We start from the raw sequence: 17,651 nt of genomic DNA, 5'->3' as shown, positions 1-17,651 counted from the left end.
TTAAAGAACCAGTGTTAAAAAGAAGTCCTCATGTATTGATTAGGTTTTTATATATTTATACGGGGAGTAAATAAAAAGCACAATAAAACATACCAAAGTGAAAGATCACTTTAGGTTTATTATAGCTGAATGCAGCTGCCACCATGCCTGAACTGCCACTAATCAAGTGCTACGTTTCCACTGACTTTTCACATCTCTGACCTTTACTCTGATCCATCTTAGACTGTACACCTGTTGCCAAATTACAGATGGCTCACAGGCTGTCACCACTTCACTCCTAAATATTTCATCAGGTCCTGCTGTCCTCCTTGCACTCTTCTTTGGCCCATACATCACACGCTCTGTGGGATCATCGCTGCCGCCTGCTTACCTGTACAAGCCTTTCCTGAGCGAACCTGGTTACCAGTGGTTACTTTTCTCAGGTTATTCCGAAATTATTGTGCACAGAGTTTTTAAAAATCAGGTAAAGCTGCACCTTATAGTTGGATAAATACAATCACCAGTTGTTTTATTAGGTACACCTTACAAGTGCTGGGTTGGACCCTCTTTTTCCTTCAGAGCCCTCATTCTGGTCCATGTAGACACGATAGCATCACACAGTTGCTGTAGATTTGTCGGCTACACATCCATGACGATCCATCTTCCCGATTCTCACTTTCAAGTTCAGTCTTGACCACGTATAAATGCTTAAAAGCACGAAATTACTGCCATGTGATTGGCTGACTAATTATCTGGGTTGACAAGGTGAATAGGTGTACCTAATAAAGTGTTAGTATAGTTGACTATGTTGAGAACATCTGAATCCAAACAGACAGCTTCACCTCTTCATGGAACGCTTTGAGTCCAAGTCGCTCATCCTTCTGTGAATAATGAAACCATTTATCCTGTTATGACGGCTTTGGCTTCGACATCCAGGGTTTGCAGATCATTTGTCTTCCACACAAAGATTCAGATGTTCCGAGAAAATGAACCAACACCAGTGTAAAACAATGATTTGATATTTTATTAAAAAGTAAAGACATAACTTGCTTGTCAAAGCTAGCCCATTTTTTGTTTTTTAAAATCAAAGTTTACAGACGGACGGCAGTGATGTCAGCCTCATCAGCTCAGCACAAATCAAACAGGGAGAACTACGGTCTTCATCCATAGCCTTTATTGGAAATTCTTTACAAGTGAATCCTCAGAACTTGCCCAAACCCAGCTTTTAGAGACTATAAATATATATAAAAAAGGAGGTGTAAAAGGATTTTGCAGTTGCTCCAAGTACAAAGAAAGCATTTACAGCCAGATCTCATTCTGAGAAGGGCAGTTTGCTCGTTTGTTGACATGTCAATTTTTACAAACATTGTTGACAGCTGTTAATCGTGTCGGGAAGCTGAATTTAAACAAAAACAATACGGGGCGAAAACAATCAGTGGCCGAAAGAAAACAGGAAAGTTTCGATGGTAACAGCACTAGAAATAACACGGGCGAACGGCACAGCACAGTACAGACAAAAGAGGGCGACCCAGCCACTGCCACATCAGTATACAGGTAATATATACACACACACATTTGATGGCAGGCAACCAAATAACTACACATGGTTTTCTGCACACTAAGAGCTAAAATATCCCAGCACTATGAAGCTCCCCTGCAGTGACAGGCAGGTGGTACAAGAGTACAGCTAGCAGCACCGCCGCTGAAGTACTTGGAAAATGCTGGCACCAGAGTAATAAAAGTGCAGGTATAGAGCGCCACCTGGTGACCACACCAGGAGATGTGCTAGAAAACCTTTGATTTACCTTTAAAGAGCTGCTTTACCCCAAGTCTGAGCTACTAATCTAATTGAGCTGAACCACAGCGCTCACTGTGTCACAAAACGTAAAAAGGGAAGATTTCTGCTGTTGACTATGCGAGAAGTAAAAGAACTCGTGGCATGTTCTGAAGAGAGCCCCGTTTTAAAACCTTGCAAATTCCTGGGTACTATTTATTATTTACAAATAACCAAATAAAAAGTGCAAAAATTATCAAAGGTTAAAAAAAAATGCCCATTTGTCTTAACAAACATCACATCTGCTGCTTTTAAACACTGTTTACAAATGTTTATGCACATAATTTCAAATATAGTATGGTCCTGCAGCTGCTGGCATATTAAGTGTACTTTACACAGGAGGAGTGCAAACTGACGGATCATTTGAGGTACCTTTAAAGTGGCAGGGCACTACAGAGGGGGGAAAGGTTGAACAGCTCTACAAGCCGACAAAGAGGGGGAGACTCAGAGTCCGTCCCTGATAACATCTTGGCACCAAAAGCTGGGATGAAGCTTTTTTTTGTTTGTTTTAAACCAGTGAAGTGATTGGACTACAAAGCCCCTTTCAGACACAAGCTCCTTTCCTTCTAATGGCTTCACATCACACATTTCGCGTTTTCTTTCTTGTGATTGATAAATTAGCCGAACGTGTGGCTTCACCGCGAGATCTCAAGGCTTCTTAATAAGGATTTCGCAAACCAGTGGTCACCATCATGGTAGCTACATCCAACTTCTAAACAGTTTGTGGTTTCTAAAAATGTCCCGGGGCTCTGTGAAGCCTGAAAATTGACTCAGTGCTGTCACTAACAAGATTGAGGAAGCTGAGAATCTTGTGTCTGAAAAGGAATTTTGATTTGCAGTCTCAGCCCAGCTTTGAATGAAAGATTTAAACCTGGACTAGGAGGGAAAATATATATATATTTATGTATGCATATGCTAAATCTAGTAAAATCCTATGGTGTTTATCTATGAACATGGAATTAACCAAAGATTGTAAGCAAGATGCTTCACAGAAAGAGCAATTTACAAGTGACGGCTATCAGCAAACTCCTAGATTGTTTGTAGACACACCAACACGATCTGTTACAGTCAGCGACTCGTCACAGATGCTTGGGGGGGCAGAGAGCTAGCTGGACTCATTCCTGAAGCACACCAGTAAAGCCATGTCTCAACTAAGTGCGAAGACAAGTCCCTCTGATTACACTGTACTCACGTTTGGAGAGGACACAAAGCAGTTCACAACATTTAAGTCAAATTACACTTGTGTGTGAGGTTGTCGACTTTAAATCGAAGAGTCTTAAGAGCTATGAGGACCTCTCGATTATCTCAAATGTCTCATTTTTCTTGGTTTGGAAAAAAACAAACAAACAAAACATCACCAATATTAAACATGTTACAAATATATATCAGTTTTCTTCTCTTGTTTTTCCAAAATATGAGCATAGACTTATTAACACAAAAAAAAGTCCTTCTGAGGATTAGGTCCCGCTGGCTGTGTGAGGAGGAGATGAGGCGCTCGTGGTCATCGTTCTGAGGAGCGGGACAGAAATTTTTAAAGCAAAGAGAGATGACAGAAAACAAACAGCACCCTGGATTTCACGAGCGTTTCTGTCTCTTGGAATGTCGCTGCTGGTTTGACCGGTCCTCGTCGCTGCTCGCTGCCTCGTTGTCGCCCCGGCCCCTGCGCTTACGAGTTCTTCGTGTTTCCCGCTCGCCGTCGCTATCCTGCTCTCTGTAATCCTTCCTGCCCGAGGTGGCAGAGGTTCTCTTACTTCTCCTCCTGCCATCGTCATCATCATAATCATCATCATCATCCTCCTCCTCATCTCCATCCACCTCATCATCCTCTTCCTCCTCCTCACTCTCGCTGTCGTCATCCTTCTGTCTTCGATCATTTCTGGTTGTTTTCCTCGCATGAGATTTTCCATTTGTCATCTTCTTCTTGGGCTCTTCTTCCTCTTCCTCATCTTCTTCCTCCTCCTCCTCCGATGTTGCAGGAGCTTGGTAGACACGCTTGCGGGAACGCCGCCGGATGTAGCTGAGACCAGGCAGCAGCTTCTGGAGCAGCTCGGTGAACGTCTGCTCCGTCTTGACCATACAGGAGAGCACGGTGCTGCCCTGCTGGTTGTACTCCTCGGCATTGGAGAAGACCAGCTTTACATCTTCCAGGAAATCCTGGGCGTGGCGGTACGAGCCCTGGCTGAACTTGCCCAGCATTGTCTGATAATCCATGGGCTGAGAGATGATATCTAGGTAGTCCTCTGCCTCTTCAGAGGAAACAGGCTCCCTGAAAGAGGATTTAAAGCATATGATGAGTGTTAGACTGGAGACCTGGGACCATAATGTGTCGCATGTTTTATAAAAGTCGAGAAACATACATAAGGCATATTAAATATAAACGTTTAAATCCTGTTAGACATTTATTGGAGGCAGAGACACAAATCCCTTTGGGGTTGCGTCATGAGGGAGATCCAGCATCAAACATGCAGACCTACCCATTGTGGTGATCCCTTCTGAAAAAGGGAGTCACATGAGTCAGAGTGGTGAATGTGACCACCAGCTACCTTGTCTCTTCAACATGTCTGAGCAGCTCCCTGAAGACCATCCAGCATGTTTAGTACAGTAGTTATTATCACGATCATAAACTCTCAGAGGAGCAGTTCAGCCCCGCACCTTTCTCTCTCACAAATCTCTACTGCTGCCAGGATTAGCAGCTAATAACCAGCCATACAACCCACACCATTGCTCTGTGTAAAATAACTTGCAGAGGTCAGCGCTCGATCTAGAAGGAAATAGTGCCCAAGAGGCTCTGGGCTTTGCAGTTTTCACACTGTTTCTGCCGAGAGAAAACCATTTACAAAATGTGACTCAGTCTGATAAGCTTGTAATATTTCTGTGGCACACAGGTTTTTGAATGCACAAGTAGTTTCCATAGACAAATGCTTTCCACGCTGATGGAAACATAAATACAAAAGTACTGGTCCACCTGCACATTGAGCAGTGCACCTAGGTGCCATGGAAACCATGCCACGAAGCGCCCAGCACACAACGTTTGTGCTGATGTTAATGCCAGAGCAGGTTTGAACTCTGCAGAAACTGACTCAGTGGTCTGCAACTGAGTTTCTCCTAAACACTCAAGATGACACCAGTAACAGCTGCAAGTACAAGGAGTCAAGAAACTTCACAAACCACCTTGATGCAGTGGTGACATCCTATCATAATACCACACTTACATTCAGTGAGCTCTTTAGAACAACCCACTCTTAAATGTCTGTAGAGGCAAACAGCATCAGGCTAGGTGCCTGATTTTACACACCTGTGGCCACCAGGCTCAAAACAGCTACATTCAAAGAGTAAGAGGTGTGGCCCAACACTTCTGTCCCTATAATATCTGTAGTTTGGCTAATAGTTGAAAAGGTTGTTCAGGAGTCAAAGTGGCTCCTGTTTCACATGTACTTGTGTCACATTTCTTCTTCCCTCACCTGAAAGGCCAGCTGTAGCGATATTTCATCAGCTTCTTGAGGATTTCCTCACACCTCTCCAGCTCCAGCACCTGTCTGCTCACTCCTGTCTGGGAGCTCTGTCGCACCTGCAGAGACGGCACACACAAAAGCTATAATTTTAGGACAAACGATACAAAGCTGGTCTGTTCTAAGCTCTCTGTAAACTTTGTACCAGTTCGTCGATGTCTGCAGGACTGTTGGGGCCTGTTCTCTGCTTGCCGCTCTGATTACTAGAAGAGGCCGACTTCTTTGATTTACTTTTTGAGCTTTTCTGCCGTGATGAAGACTGCTTATTTTTCTTTCTTGGTCTCACTGTGGAGGAGGAAAGACACGGAGAAGAAGCAGAAGTACAAATTAACATGTATAATGCTGCAGTTTCTCTCATGAAATCAATCCACATCCAACTGTTCAATTCTTGGCATTTTAAGAGATGGCTCGAAACATTCCCAGGCCACCATGATTTGAGCGTTCGCCTGTCTGAGCCTCACGCTTGAATTGAGAAAGATAACTGGCTCTTAGGTGCACCGACACCTCTCTGTTGAAACTTCTAAATCATTATCCTTGACAGGCAGGCCTGAACTGACAGAAGGGATCATCCTGCCACATACTCTGAGTGAAGCCACGGTGACAAAGCTTCAAAGCCAGGTCCAGACCTGAGCTGTGCAGCATCACACACAGACAATGAGACAAAGAGGACAATGGCTGAAATTCCCCATCAGCATTCCTTTCATTCTCAACCTTCAGCACCAAAGATCCTCCATTTCCAAAACAAACTCAGGTCTTAAAGCCTTTAAAATTATCCTTTCTGGACCATTAATGTCTTCACAACAATGATTTTAAAAATGGTATGGAAAAAATGCTAATGGTAACTCAAACTGTTGTATTCCTCACCACCTCCTTAACTGTAGGAGTGAACTTAAACTTGGTCAAAGAGTTACAATTTTTTTTTTAAACCTAATTTTCTCTGTAAAATACTCACAGCTGTGTCCCATGGCTTTGTAGTCATTCTCTTCTTCGTCCTCATCCTCTTCCTCAGAGTCCTCCTCTTCAGACTCCTCCTCATCGTCTTCTTCATCAGAGTCTTGCTTATAGTTCCTGCAATGGAGAGCTTGCCTTTAAAGACAGCTGATGAAGTATAGGGCAGACACATCTGGGCTTTAGTTACACTGGTTGATCCGCTGCTCTGTTTGTGGAGCACCCTGAAGAGGGTCTCCCCTTTCACTATATCCAGCTACCACACCATCAGTGGGGTGTGCGATTACTGATCACATGATAGAAAACTAATAAAATAAACAATGTGTTTGTTAGACTATGTCCTAACCAGCTGTTTCTCAGCAACTGTACAGACAGGTTAGCATTAGGGACTGGGGCACAGGAGAGATGCTTTCTGTAGTCACTAACTGTCTGAATACTTTGATGTATATTTAAGGTGTATGTCAGCTGAAACCAGGAATTCCTTTAGCCTTTATTTATATTTTGGTTATCTTTTTCCTCCATGAATGTGGTAGTGGTAGGGTCTGTGCAAGATGGGCACTTTCAGTTATATTTTAGTCTCCTTTTGTTTTGAACTCTTTAGGGATCAGCTTATTTAAAGAGTGGAGGACAGTTACCTTACGCGGGAGCCACGTCTGGCCACAGTCGGCTGGCAGGCTGGGCACAGCCACTCTCCATTGGGAACCCGGTAGAGAGCCGGTCGCAGGCAGAACAAGTGGAAGGCCTTGTTGCACTCATCACAGAGTATAAGTTTCTCATCATCACCTGGAAGAGATCAGCATCAACCATAAGGTCTTTTCTTTTTAATTTTAAAGCCTTAAGTTTTATTCTGGGTCTTTTTAGCAGCCCCACATATTTCCACCTCAACTCCTTTTGCTTTTCCTGACCTTCAGTGTATCAACAGCTCAGCAAATCTCTCACATGTTTTCTACTGTCATCTTATCACTACAGGTTCACCTGTCGGCCTGCGGAGTGGTTGGCTCCGTATGTAGATCTGCCTGACACTACTACTCTGATGTGCTTTGACCCTGCAGTTGCTGCCCTGCCTGGATCTACACTCCTCCAACTTCAGCACAGATGGGTTCTCCCAGAGCACTAGACAGGAGGGCAGAATATCATTTGGCAAGTGCAAAATGCTTCACTTTAACCTTTATGAAGTTTACATGCAAATTAACACCATAATAATCTGGCAAATTCAGAGTGAAACTAGATAATAGTGCAGTTTTTGTTGTCCTCTCTGGAATTTGAACTGTGCGTAATCAATAATGCTCCCATCAGCTGCAAATAACTGGTGATGCGCGTTCTCCCACACAGAGCGGGGCAACCGTGGAAAACATTTCTAACCTTTCCTGCGACAGACTTTGCAGCGAGCGTTCTCAGCAGACATGTCCCACTTTATGCAAGCGTCCAACATTCCCAGCAGCACGTGCATGCGGGAAAATGTCTGGGCCTCTCGAATAGCGGTCTTCCACTTCTCCACTGCTGTTGCTACCTGTGAGGAGAAGTAAACATTGAAAATAAATTAATTGGTTTTGGGGGGGTTTTCAACATTTTTTACTTTATTATTTGTTTTAAATAGCAAAAATCAGAATTTCAGTTTCAAATGAATAAAACTTGACCCTGATTTGGCTCCATACTGCTTTAGCATCAGAGTGCTAACAGTTCATCTCTTTCCTCTTACCCTGGCCTCTTCTGCCAACCGCTTCTCCTCATCCACCTCTTCAGCCTTGCTGCTTTCCTCTCCTGCTTGCTTCTTCTTCTTCTTCTGCTTAGGAGCCATGAACCCCTGCAGGAACTTTTTGATTACACAGGCCTGAATGGTGATGATACACTCGCCGAAGTCTTTCAGGCTCTCCATGTCTTTCAACTGTGACAAGAGGATGAAGCAGACAGAGAATTTCAATTCAAAACACAGACGGTATGCCCAGTAAAGTCACAAAACTTCCCCGATGGGTGCTTCATGAGGAAAGAGCATCTCTCTAGACCAGTTAAACATCTAAGTACAAATGTTTCATGGAGATCATACTCCCTTAAAATTTACAAAGCATACAGAAAGTAATATTTCTTGTTAAATCAGCTCCTCTATATTACAAGTAATCTGTTTAGAAAAAAGGTTAAGGACAGCCTGATGCGTTTTAAGAAAAATAAGCACAATTTCAACAATATCAGGTTTCCAACCTGCAGTGAGTCCCAAAGTCTTCACATGCAGAGTTTTGGTAACTAAACTAAAAACAGTATTTTACATCTTTATGATTGAAATAATTTGTGTTTTTAGAAGGACATTTACACTTTTGTGCTGTAGGCCCACACTGGCATCGCCACACCAGGTTTGGCAGTGAATTTTACTGAAAAATTTGAGCAATTAAAAATGACCAAGCATTTCTTACACCCTGGAAAGCCAATCAGTGGGCTGTTCTGACCCCACATTTGTTTACACCGTGGCTTTTAATACTTACACTAAACATTTCAGAGCCTAACTGTGTACTTGGTTCTACCATATATGCCTTCCACACTGAACATGATTTCAAAACATCTGTTTTCTTGCACTAGTTATCTGTCTAATCAACCACTATGTCCCATGCCCATTGCCTGATAGCCTGAACAAACACTCTGACTACATGCTGTGCCCTTTTAGTAGAATTTAAACACAGATTTTCACTAAAGACTGGGAAGAGTCTCATTTTCAAACTGTCTGACTATTCACCTTGTCCTCAATGTCCACGTTATCGTCCAGGTACCCGAGGCCGCCCTTCTGCAGGCGTGAGGCTACTTCCTGGATGTCGCTACGCAGATATTTGAGTAGCTCTGCATAGCCGTCACAGGTCCTGAGGCCGAGCCTGGCTTTCCGGGTCAAATGGATGGAGTGGAGTATTTCCTGATACCTGACACAGTGAGAGGTATTTTACATTATCACCACTGCCACCATAAAAATCATAGACATGAACTACAGACGAAAAAACAAACAAAAAAAAACAAAAAAAACCTGAACTTTGCAGTTTTATATGGGTTAAAACAATCTCTTATAATACTGCATTCACCTGCTTTGTATATTTGACTTTAGTTCGCTCTCTCTGACCCCCTGAGAATGAAGACTCTCCACCAGTTCCTCCAGCTCAGCTGAACTGTCACATATGAACCTGAAATCAGAAGTGAAAATGAGGAGAAGATCAATTAAACAAAAAGGATAAAATGCATCAAATGAAAGTGAAAAAGGAAAATAAGGACAGACATAGACACCTACCAAAGGTTCTGTCCCTGTTTGGGAACAGTAGTTTCTATACAAACATCTGGTGCTGCTCCCTGCTGGGCTCCTTCACTAACAGCACCGTCTACACTGCCATCATCTTTTTCAGTTCCTGCAACATAAATAATAATTTAGTGTCTCGAGATAAAGCCATGTGTGGAAATTTGTTTCTCAAAAACACACATTAACTACCAATTATGTGCAAACAAGCCTGCACACAGAGCAAACAAAACCAGACAGAAACAACTGGAAGAAAAAAATAATAATTCTATATCAGTTAATAAAAATATTTGCATTATTAGATCTAAAGAAAAACAAACATTTTTCAAGAGAATGTATTTTTGCTTACCTTGTGAATCAGGAGCAGGGGCTGCCTCACCGTCCTCCTCCTCTTCTACCTCAGGCTCAGCTGGTTTTTCCTCTGGTGGAGGGGTGAAGCTGTAGTCTATGCTTTCGTGCACCCAGCCTTTCTCGATGTACAGACCAGGAACCACATCAGAGAAAAGCCAGAATCTGCACAAAAACATCACGTATGGTTACAATTTACCAAAGTGCTTCTGGTAAATATGTTGTTAGTCTTTTAATTTTGAAAGACTAAGAAACAGGTAAAATGTCCAGAAATTTTGTGATACCCATTAATTTATGACATTTACAATACATCCCTGACTAGGGATGTTCCTGGGGACTAAATTCTTATTCCCTAACCTGACTAATGCACTATTCTAACACTGAGAAGCAATCAGATAAAGTCACATTTGAGACCAGTTTAATGAACAATGTCAGAAGCTCCCTAAAAAGGCATTTGAAAAAAATAATTATTAGTACTTTGCCAACTTAACCTCTGAAAAATGAATCAATTGCGACTGAATAGTGTGGCACATTTTGAATCATTCATAGTGTACAGCACATTCATTTACAAATACAACCCGCGCTATAAAAATTTAAATAAAAAAATAAAATCATAAAACAATCAGTCATCCATCAATTTTTTCCAGACTTCTGTCCCCAGCCACCTCCCTCAGCTTAACTGGGCATAAACCGAGAATACCGAGGCGTTCCGGGGACAAACAAGAGATGCAATCTCTACAGCATGTCCTCAGTCTACCAGGGTCTTTGTCCTGGCAGGACACGCCCAGAACACCACACCAAGGAAGCAACCACCTCTGCTGGCTCAGTTCAATGTGGCAGAGATATAGTTCTACTCTGAGTCGCTCCCAAATGGCTCCTCACTCTATCACTAAGGCAGAGCCCATCTGTCCTTCAAAGAAGTCTCATTTCCATTGTTTGTATCTGCAACTCATTCTTTCACCTTCAAAATAACTAACAATAATATGCTTTAAATAAAAAAAGATCAGGCTTAGATTATTTGATTTGTCTTCAATGATGTCAGGCTTGCAGCGCCATCTAGGGCAAACAGCTGCATGACATTTAGGACACAGCACTTTACCTGTAAACAGTTTCAATTAAATTAATGACTGGTATATCTGGTGCAGACGATTTCATCTGTGAGCAGACATGATGTTTTGGCACACTGAGTTAATTCCTCGTGTTAAGTACCAACCTGTTGTGATTTCTGTCGGTACCTAGAGGAGTCCTGCGCATCACTTGTCTCGCTTTGGTTATTCCATCCTGAAAAGCCCTCTCTGCAGCCGCCCTCTGTTTACGCATCCGCTCCTCTTCAGCCTCCTTCTCCATGCGTTCTAAAAGGAATAATAGTAACCAAAAATAAATAAAGCATACTATGTAATGAATCAAAGTTATAATTAGTATCAATCTTGCTTAAAAACTGTACCTTTGTTCTGTCTGTCCATCTCCTCCTTCTCCTTCTTAGCCTGCATGGCCATTAGTCGCCGGCTCTTCACTGAGCTGATCATGTCCTCTGGTTCTGGCTCAACCTTTACTTCCTTCTTGACCTCCTTTTTAGAAGACCCTTCTTTTTTCTTCTCACCTTTAACCGCATGCAAAACACAAATATGTTAATACAAACAGACACGTGTTGTGCGAGACTTCAAATACACACTAGACTTGAAAGGCATCTACTTTCTCTGACAATTCTTAGGGTAAAATGTAGATGCACAGTTTAGAAACTGTGTGTAAAGTACACATTTGATTCACAGCAATATATTGAGACTGGTAAAACTGATGATCCCTCCTACCTTTGTTCTCCATCTCCTTCTGCCTCTTCTTCTCAGCCCTCTTGCGGTCATTGGCCTCTTTCAGCATTGCCAAACGCTCCTTCCACAGCTCAGCTGACCGCTGCTGCATTGCATCAACATGGTCTTCCACAGAGTACGTCATCAGGATCCGGTGGCACAGCGCCACTAACAGGGTGACTTTCTCCTCGGGGCTAAGCTCAAACACCTCGGTTGTCTCGAGTTTATCCAGGAACTCGCTGGTCACCACATCGTCATATCCACCCATGGCCCCAGAGTCTTCTGAGCCCTGGCCGCTCTCCTCACCGTGAGCGTCACATGGTCGCAGGCACAACCGTGCCAGCTCGGAAGCTGAGTGCATAGTCAGAGGAATCTCAGATAAGGGCATGTCGAGCTCACTGTAGCCCTCAGCCAGCTCATCCTGCAGTAATGTTTGGAGCAGCACCACCAGCACACGGTTTAGATAAAGGAAGCCAGACCGTTCCCCAGCTAGCGCTTCCATCAGAGCCGCTGCTGTGATGGGATACTGGTCATTTGGCATCAGCAGCCCTGAGTAACAGTGAAGGAAGTCCACAACCATGGCCACATTCCCAAACAATGTGTTGGGCAACCCCTCAGGCATGTCCACAAGCTTGAATGCAGGCAGAGGCTTGCCACCTTCGATCTCCTGATCTTCGTATCGGCGCGACTGTTCACGGCGGACCAGCATCTCCTTCTCTCGTCTCTCCTTGGCCTTTTCTCTTAACTTCTCTTTGAGTTCCTCACGCCTCTTCTTCATCTCTTCCTTCTTTTCCTCTTCACTCATGGCTGCCCATCGCTTCTTCTGCTCCAGAAGCTCCCAGCGTTTCTGCACTAGCTCCTTGAGTTCCTCTGGCAGGCGACTACGATCATCTGGGGACAAGGTCTTGGCAGCTTTGGAGATAAGGGATGAAAGGGAGTTCTTCTTATCCTCTTTACCCTTGTTCTCCTTGTAGTAACGAAGGAGGTGGAGAGCCATAGGGTGTAGTGGCTTCCCAAGTTTCGGTGTACCAATGCCAGAACTACGAGCTCTCTTCTTTGGGCTTCCTGCAGCACCGCTCTTAGCCAGATGCAGTAGAGTCATCTGCTTCATCTTTGGCCCCTTAGCACCAGCTTTACCGTCCTTTTTGGATGCTTTGAGAACATTGAGTTTCTTCTCACCACTCTTTCCAGTTTTCTTTCCTTCTTTTTTGTCCCCTGACTTTTTGCCAGATTTCGGAGTGGAGGGAGCGGAGCCTTTACCTTCTCCTTTCTTAGGGGTTCCTGAGTTCTTTACCTTGAGTGGAGAACCATTCATTTTTATTTTCTGAAATACAACCAAGGAACCATTAAACATAACAGTGACGTTTGAGGGATACCTCATAAATGAAATGACATTTCACCATGTACACACAGGCTGACTAACCTGCATGTGGCCCCAGATGGTGGGACTAAGGGGCATGCCTAAAGCATCTTTCTTCTTTTTCTTAGTCTTTTCTTCCTTCTCATTGCCCGAATCTTCTCCTGGAGTGTCAGCAGTCTTGAGCTTCTTGTTAGGCTTACCCTCTGGAGATGACAAGCTCTTGCGCTTCGTGGAGGGATTCTCTGCCAAGAACTTGAGATGTACACAGGAAGGTGAGTCAAGAACATGCAACACTTAAAAAACTGATTTAAATAATGAACAGCAAAATGAAATAACTAAACTTACCTTGTGTGGATCGAGAAGAAAGTCGTTGAATTTGCTGGGCAGGTTAAATTTTTTCACCAGTTCATCTTCAACCACCCAGGGAGCACTTTCTCCCATGCCCAGCCTTAGAGCATAGTGTCTGATGAAGTAGCGCATGATCTCCTTGGTTGGAGGACGCTCTGTTCTATAAAGACTGTCCGCTGGGACGTCACAGATCACCTATGACACATGTTGGAAATTTAGAGTCCAGTTTTTCTTAAAATCACCAAGTCTATTGTTCACAAGTATATGAACCTTAAGTATAACCTTTTATACTCTAAAAATAGAACACACTCCACACACCATTTCTTGAGTGATGATGTAAAAAAACAAAACAAACCTTGTCCTCATTGATGAGCTTTACATCATACTTATGAGGAAGGAATTTAGGCATTGCCCATTTCTTCCTCTCTTCTTTCATGGCAGTGGGTAGTTTCCTCGGAGAACGTCGTGCTCTGTCACCTAACAGGAAGCCAAATATCATATATTGAACAAATACTGTATAAATAAACAATTTTAACCTGCTTATCCAAGCAGCATTTACAACATGTTCTTAATTTTATCCACGATGCAAGATTTCGCCTCCTAAAACTGATTGGCACTCACTCAGACTCTCCCTCCTGTTCTCCTCTCGGGGAGGAGGCTCCTTCCTCTGGTTTTCCTGGCTTGCGTTCTCCTTGTCGCTGGATGGAGAGTCACAAGCACCTTCAAGTTTCTTTTCCCCAGACTCACCCTCTGTGTTTTCCAAGGGGTGGATCTTTACCACTGTCACTCGCAAACTTTTCTCCTTGCCCACCTGAAGCCAAGATGTAAGATTTGACATTATATGAGAAATTTTACACACACACTATAACTTTTAATGCAGTAAATTATCAGGTTACAAAAATAAAAAATACTGACAATATCATAAGATTGACATTACAGACAAGTTTAGAAATGTAATAAGAGTAAGCTGTCAAACTGACCAGGAAGTCGCACTCTTCACCCACAGCATATTTGGTGAGGATTTCCACCCAAGCCATCTCAACCAGTTTGTCTAAAGACACTGTGTTGTGGTGAACCATCTCAAGGACTGGTTTCTCAAACCACTTTGGATACTCCTCTTGAAGCCTGCACACGCGCACGCACGCACGCACACACACACACACACACAGTGATCAATGGTTAGTTTATAAAAAGGTAACAAGTGTGACACTGTCTTGCAGCTCCATCGTTCTCTGTTCACAGGGGTTGTGATGCTAACACAGAGTTCATCATCACATGATTTGTTTTACTTTGCTTAGATCTGCAGTGCAGAAATCAACCTGTGATAGACACACCATGACCCTGAACTGTAATAAGCAGAAGAAAATAGATGGATGGATCGTTTGCCGAGGGTTGCCAGTAGGGGGAGTAGTTTCTCTTGGCTGAAATAATTAGAGTGTAAATACTGTACAGCTCATGATCCCGACTTACTTCAGCTCTGGGCTGCTGAGCACTGCTCTTCCCAGTCTCTGCTGCGACATCTCTTTGGGCCATATTTATTTTTTTGTTCTCTCTCTTGCTAAAAGGACATAGTGATCCCATATGTCAATACATATTTCAAGTCAAGTGGACCGAAAGAGATGAGTTGAACCATTTTATTATTTTCCATAGGTTCAAGATAAAGGAACTCAGGCCCTTGCAGATTCAAGGATGACTGAGTCACTCGCCCTCTAAATAGACTGAGAGGAGGAGCACAAGATTTATCCAATCATAGCAAAGCAGTAAGCCTTGTGACCTTCACTGGGGTTGTATGGTTCCCTTCTTTGTTGATACCATGAACTTCTGTTAGGTGACTACTGTGTATTTCTTGCACAGTCCTTCCACATAAGTAGGTGTGGTTTTTACAATCAGAGATTTATGCAAACCAGGTTTTACTGGACATCTGAATACAAAGGGCAGGACCTAAAGAATTGAATCTATGCATTTTCACTCACTCAACAGCCTTTATTAAAAGTGCATACTCTGTTTGGTCTGAAATCAGCATAGTAGACCAACAGAGCTTTCACAAGTTAACATGGAATAATGAATGTGCACGTGCAACACTGTGGATGTAATACTAACAGTTCGGTGACTTCTTGTTCCTCCTCCCATGCCTCTTTGTGAGTGAGCTGGCTGCTTCCAGTGCTCTTGCATGTCCAAATGCGTTCATTATATCTCTGTAGGCGGGCCTCGTACTCTCTGTGTACATTCGGTCAAGGAAGTTACATCATCCAAATGTTTTCCTATTTAGGGTTTTGTTTACGCACAACAAGCAAGATGCAAGTCAATAAAATTCCATCATGACATTTAACATCACTGAGCATAATGAGAGGTAAAGAGACCCAGCATAAACACATTTCAAAACAAATCATCTGTGAATAGTCCTGTCCTAACAAGACAAGGAGAGGGTTAGGGACGGGAATGAATAATGATTTCAGAGAAAGTCAGAAAGATCAGTTGGATGCTGTGTAATGGAGTATACTACATTTCCATGGGTACTCTAACAACATACCAAGTCAAATTCCCATAGATGGGACTGTTTGACAGCGTAGTGGTTCACAAAGCTTTATTAAGACAATAAAAATGGATAACAGAGTTTAGACACCCGCATAAAGTCAAATATCATAATCGATTGTCCATATCAGCATATTATGGACACTTAAGACTAGCTACGTGTGCCACAGCAGGTTTCATAACCTTGCTGACAGTCGTGGACCTTTAAGAGCTTAAAGCGTTCATGTGAACGTTTTAACAACGTGGTAAAGTTCTCCAATTGTGACAACAGAAGAAACCAAGCTAACAACAAAATGCTGTCATAAGTCACTGAACACCTTTCAGTCTGCCCAAAATACGAAAGTAAGTTAAAGCGAAACGGACTCTGAGACTCTTCTGTGCTAGCATTATCAGCTAACACATTACCAGCCGGGGAGCGGCGTCAGTCTGGGCTATTGTGACATAATGGGATACCTAACGTTAGCAACTGGCTAGCTCACCCTGTTAGCATTGCCAGCAGAACCGTAAAACATGAAAGTGAAAGACTCCTTTTCGCCCTTCTCTACAATGACGTGCTATTTACAGTCATATATTTAGCTCGGTTAGGTAAAAAGCTAACTAATAGGTAAAATTATTTAATTACCAGAAACAGCGGAGTGTTAGCTAGCCAGCCTGTCAACCCAGAGTAAACTGTGTACATGCGGGGAAACACTTAACGGGGAGAAATGTCAGGTCAAATTCCTTGCTTTAGCCAGCTTTATAGCGTTCTACTCGTGACTATGAGCACATCAGTTCAGCTAACCAAGACAAAGCCCGCTATCCAGTCTATCGACTGGCTCGATAAGTCGAGACTGATAACCAGCATCATGTTAAAGGATACTCTTTGTTCCTGAAGGCCTCCTTGGTGTGCTCGATGATGTAGACCTCCTCTCCCGGGCCTGGTGGCTCGGCTAGCAGCTTAGCCAGCGGGTACGGTTTCCGGCCCAAAAGCGGTGCCATTTCAAATCCAGAGATGGCACAAGTGCCGAAAGTAAAAACAGATATTCTAGCAACAGACTAGCGCAATAGTACACAATGGTATGTCCTTTGCATGTATCCCAGTATTAAAAATGTCAGAGCCGACAGATAGCACGTCTCACGTTACCGCCGGCAGGCCCGGCTCTCAGCGTGTAGCAGCTAGCTTTCTAGCTAGCAGGCTGGGTTATCTCGTTGCAAAACAATAACAGTGCGCCGCTTCTCGCCGCCGGACTCATCGCACCATCCTTTGCTCTTCTGGAAGTGGTGTCAGGCTATTTTTTACGCTGCACCTTAGGTAGAAAACACGCTGGCAAACGTGTCCCCGGACTCCGTTGTTAAAGTTCAGCACCTTCGGGTGAACGTGAAAGGATGCGAACCGCACCAAAATGAAACTCACGGCAACCGTCAGTCAACAGCAGGTCTGGCGGCTGTACAGTCCCGAGCAAGTGTTCGCAAATTAGGCCTGCTCCCTTTCAAACTGTACTCGCTGCATGCTCTGAAGCTCCTTGGCATCAGGTAACAGCGTGAGCAAGCGTTGCGAGAAAGTAACCTGAATCAGCTAAGAGGAGGTTAATTCCCTGTCGAAATGGCGGGAGTTTTCAGTCCACCGGCACTGTGCCTCATACCCTCAGAACTCTGTTTCCCCGGTAGCAAGCAGCGTCGCGCGCATGTCCCGCCCCCTCTTCGCTTTCACTGGCTGTCTCGCTGAAGCGCCATCGTCAAATTTGCC

At 43.5% G+C, this 17,651-nt stretch overlaps 1 protein-coding gene across 2 annotated transcripts; it reads right to left on the bottom strand.

Moving 5' to 3' along the window:
- Positions 1–982: 982 nt before the first annotated feature.
- baz1b (bromodomain adjacent to zinc finger domain, 1B) lies at positions 983–17,563 on the bottom strand. 2 transcript variants are annotated; one of them, XM_085379314.1, is made up of 21 exons: positions 16,785–17,563; positions 15,494–15,610; positions 14,374–14,518; positions 14,015–14,204; positions 13,749–13,870; positions 13,391–13,588; positions 13,109–13,297; positions 11,689–13,009; positions 11,325–11,480; positions 11,094–11,232; positions 9,882–10,045; positions 9,530–9,644; positions 9,327–9,425; positions 8,993–9,170; positions 7,970–8,155; positions 7,633–7,780; positions 6,906–7,053; positions 6,275–6,390; positions 5,468–5,607; positions 5,275–5,381; positions 983–4,079 (listed from the first exon to the last, which is right to left on the bottom strand). In XM_085379314.1, the coding sequence occupies exons 1-21, from the start codon at positions 16,901–16,903 to the stop codon at positions 3,389–3,391; spliced, it is 4,788 nt and encodes a 1,595-aa protein (XP_085235440.1). In that variant the 5' UTR covers positions 16,904–17,563; the 3' UTR covers positions 983–3,388. The 2 variants fall into 2 exon arrangements, with proteins under 2 accessions (XP_085235440.1, XP_085235441.1); XM_085379315.1 differs by having other exon boundaries at positions 11,689–12,979.
- Positions 17,564–17,651: the final 88 nt, after the last annotated feature.

The sequence above is a fragment of the Rhamphochromis longiceps genome, linkage group LG14 (genome assembly GCF_057381845.1).
Source record: "Rhamphochromis longiceps isolate RC_006_pf linkage group LG14, R_longiceps_female_GT1.1, whole genome shotgun sequence".
NCBI lineage: Eukaryota > Metazoa > Chordata > Actinopteri > Cichliformes > Cichlidae > Rhamphochromis > Rhamphochromis longiceps.
This window is presented reverse-complemented; position numbering and strand designations above follow the sequence as displayed.

Excerpts from the sequence above, each read along its gene's own strand:
- baz1b (XM_085379314.1), bottom strand. The coding sequence starts at position 16,903 with ATGGCACCGCTTTTGGGCCGGAAACCGTACCCGCTGGCTAAGCTGCTA. Across the intron at positions 10,046-11,093 it reads ACCGACAGAAATCACAACAG|ATTCTGGCTTTTCTCTGATG; the intron begins GTTGGTACTTAA and ends GTTTTTGTGCAG. Across the intron at positions 4,080-5,274 it reads CGCTACAGCTGGCCTTTCAG|GGAGCCTGTTTCCTCTGAAG; the intron begins GTGAGGGAAGAA and ends ATCCTCTTTCAG.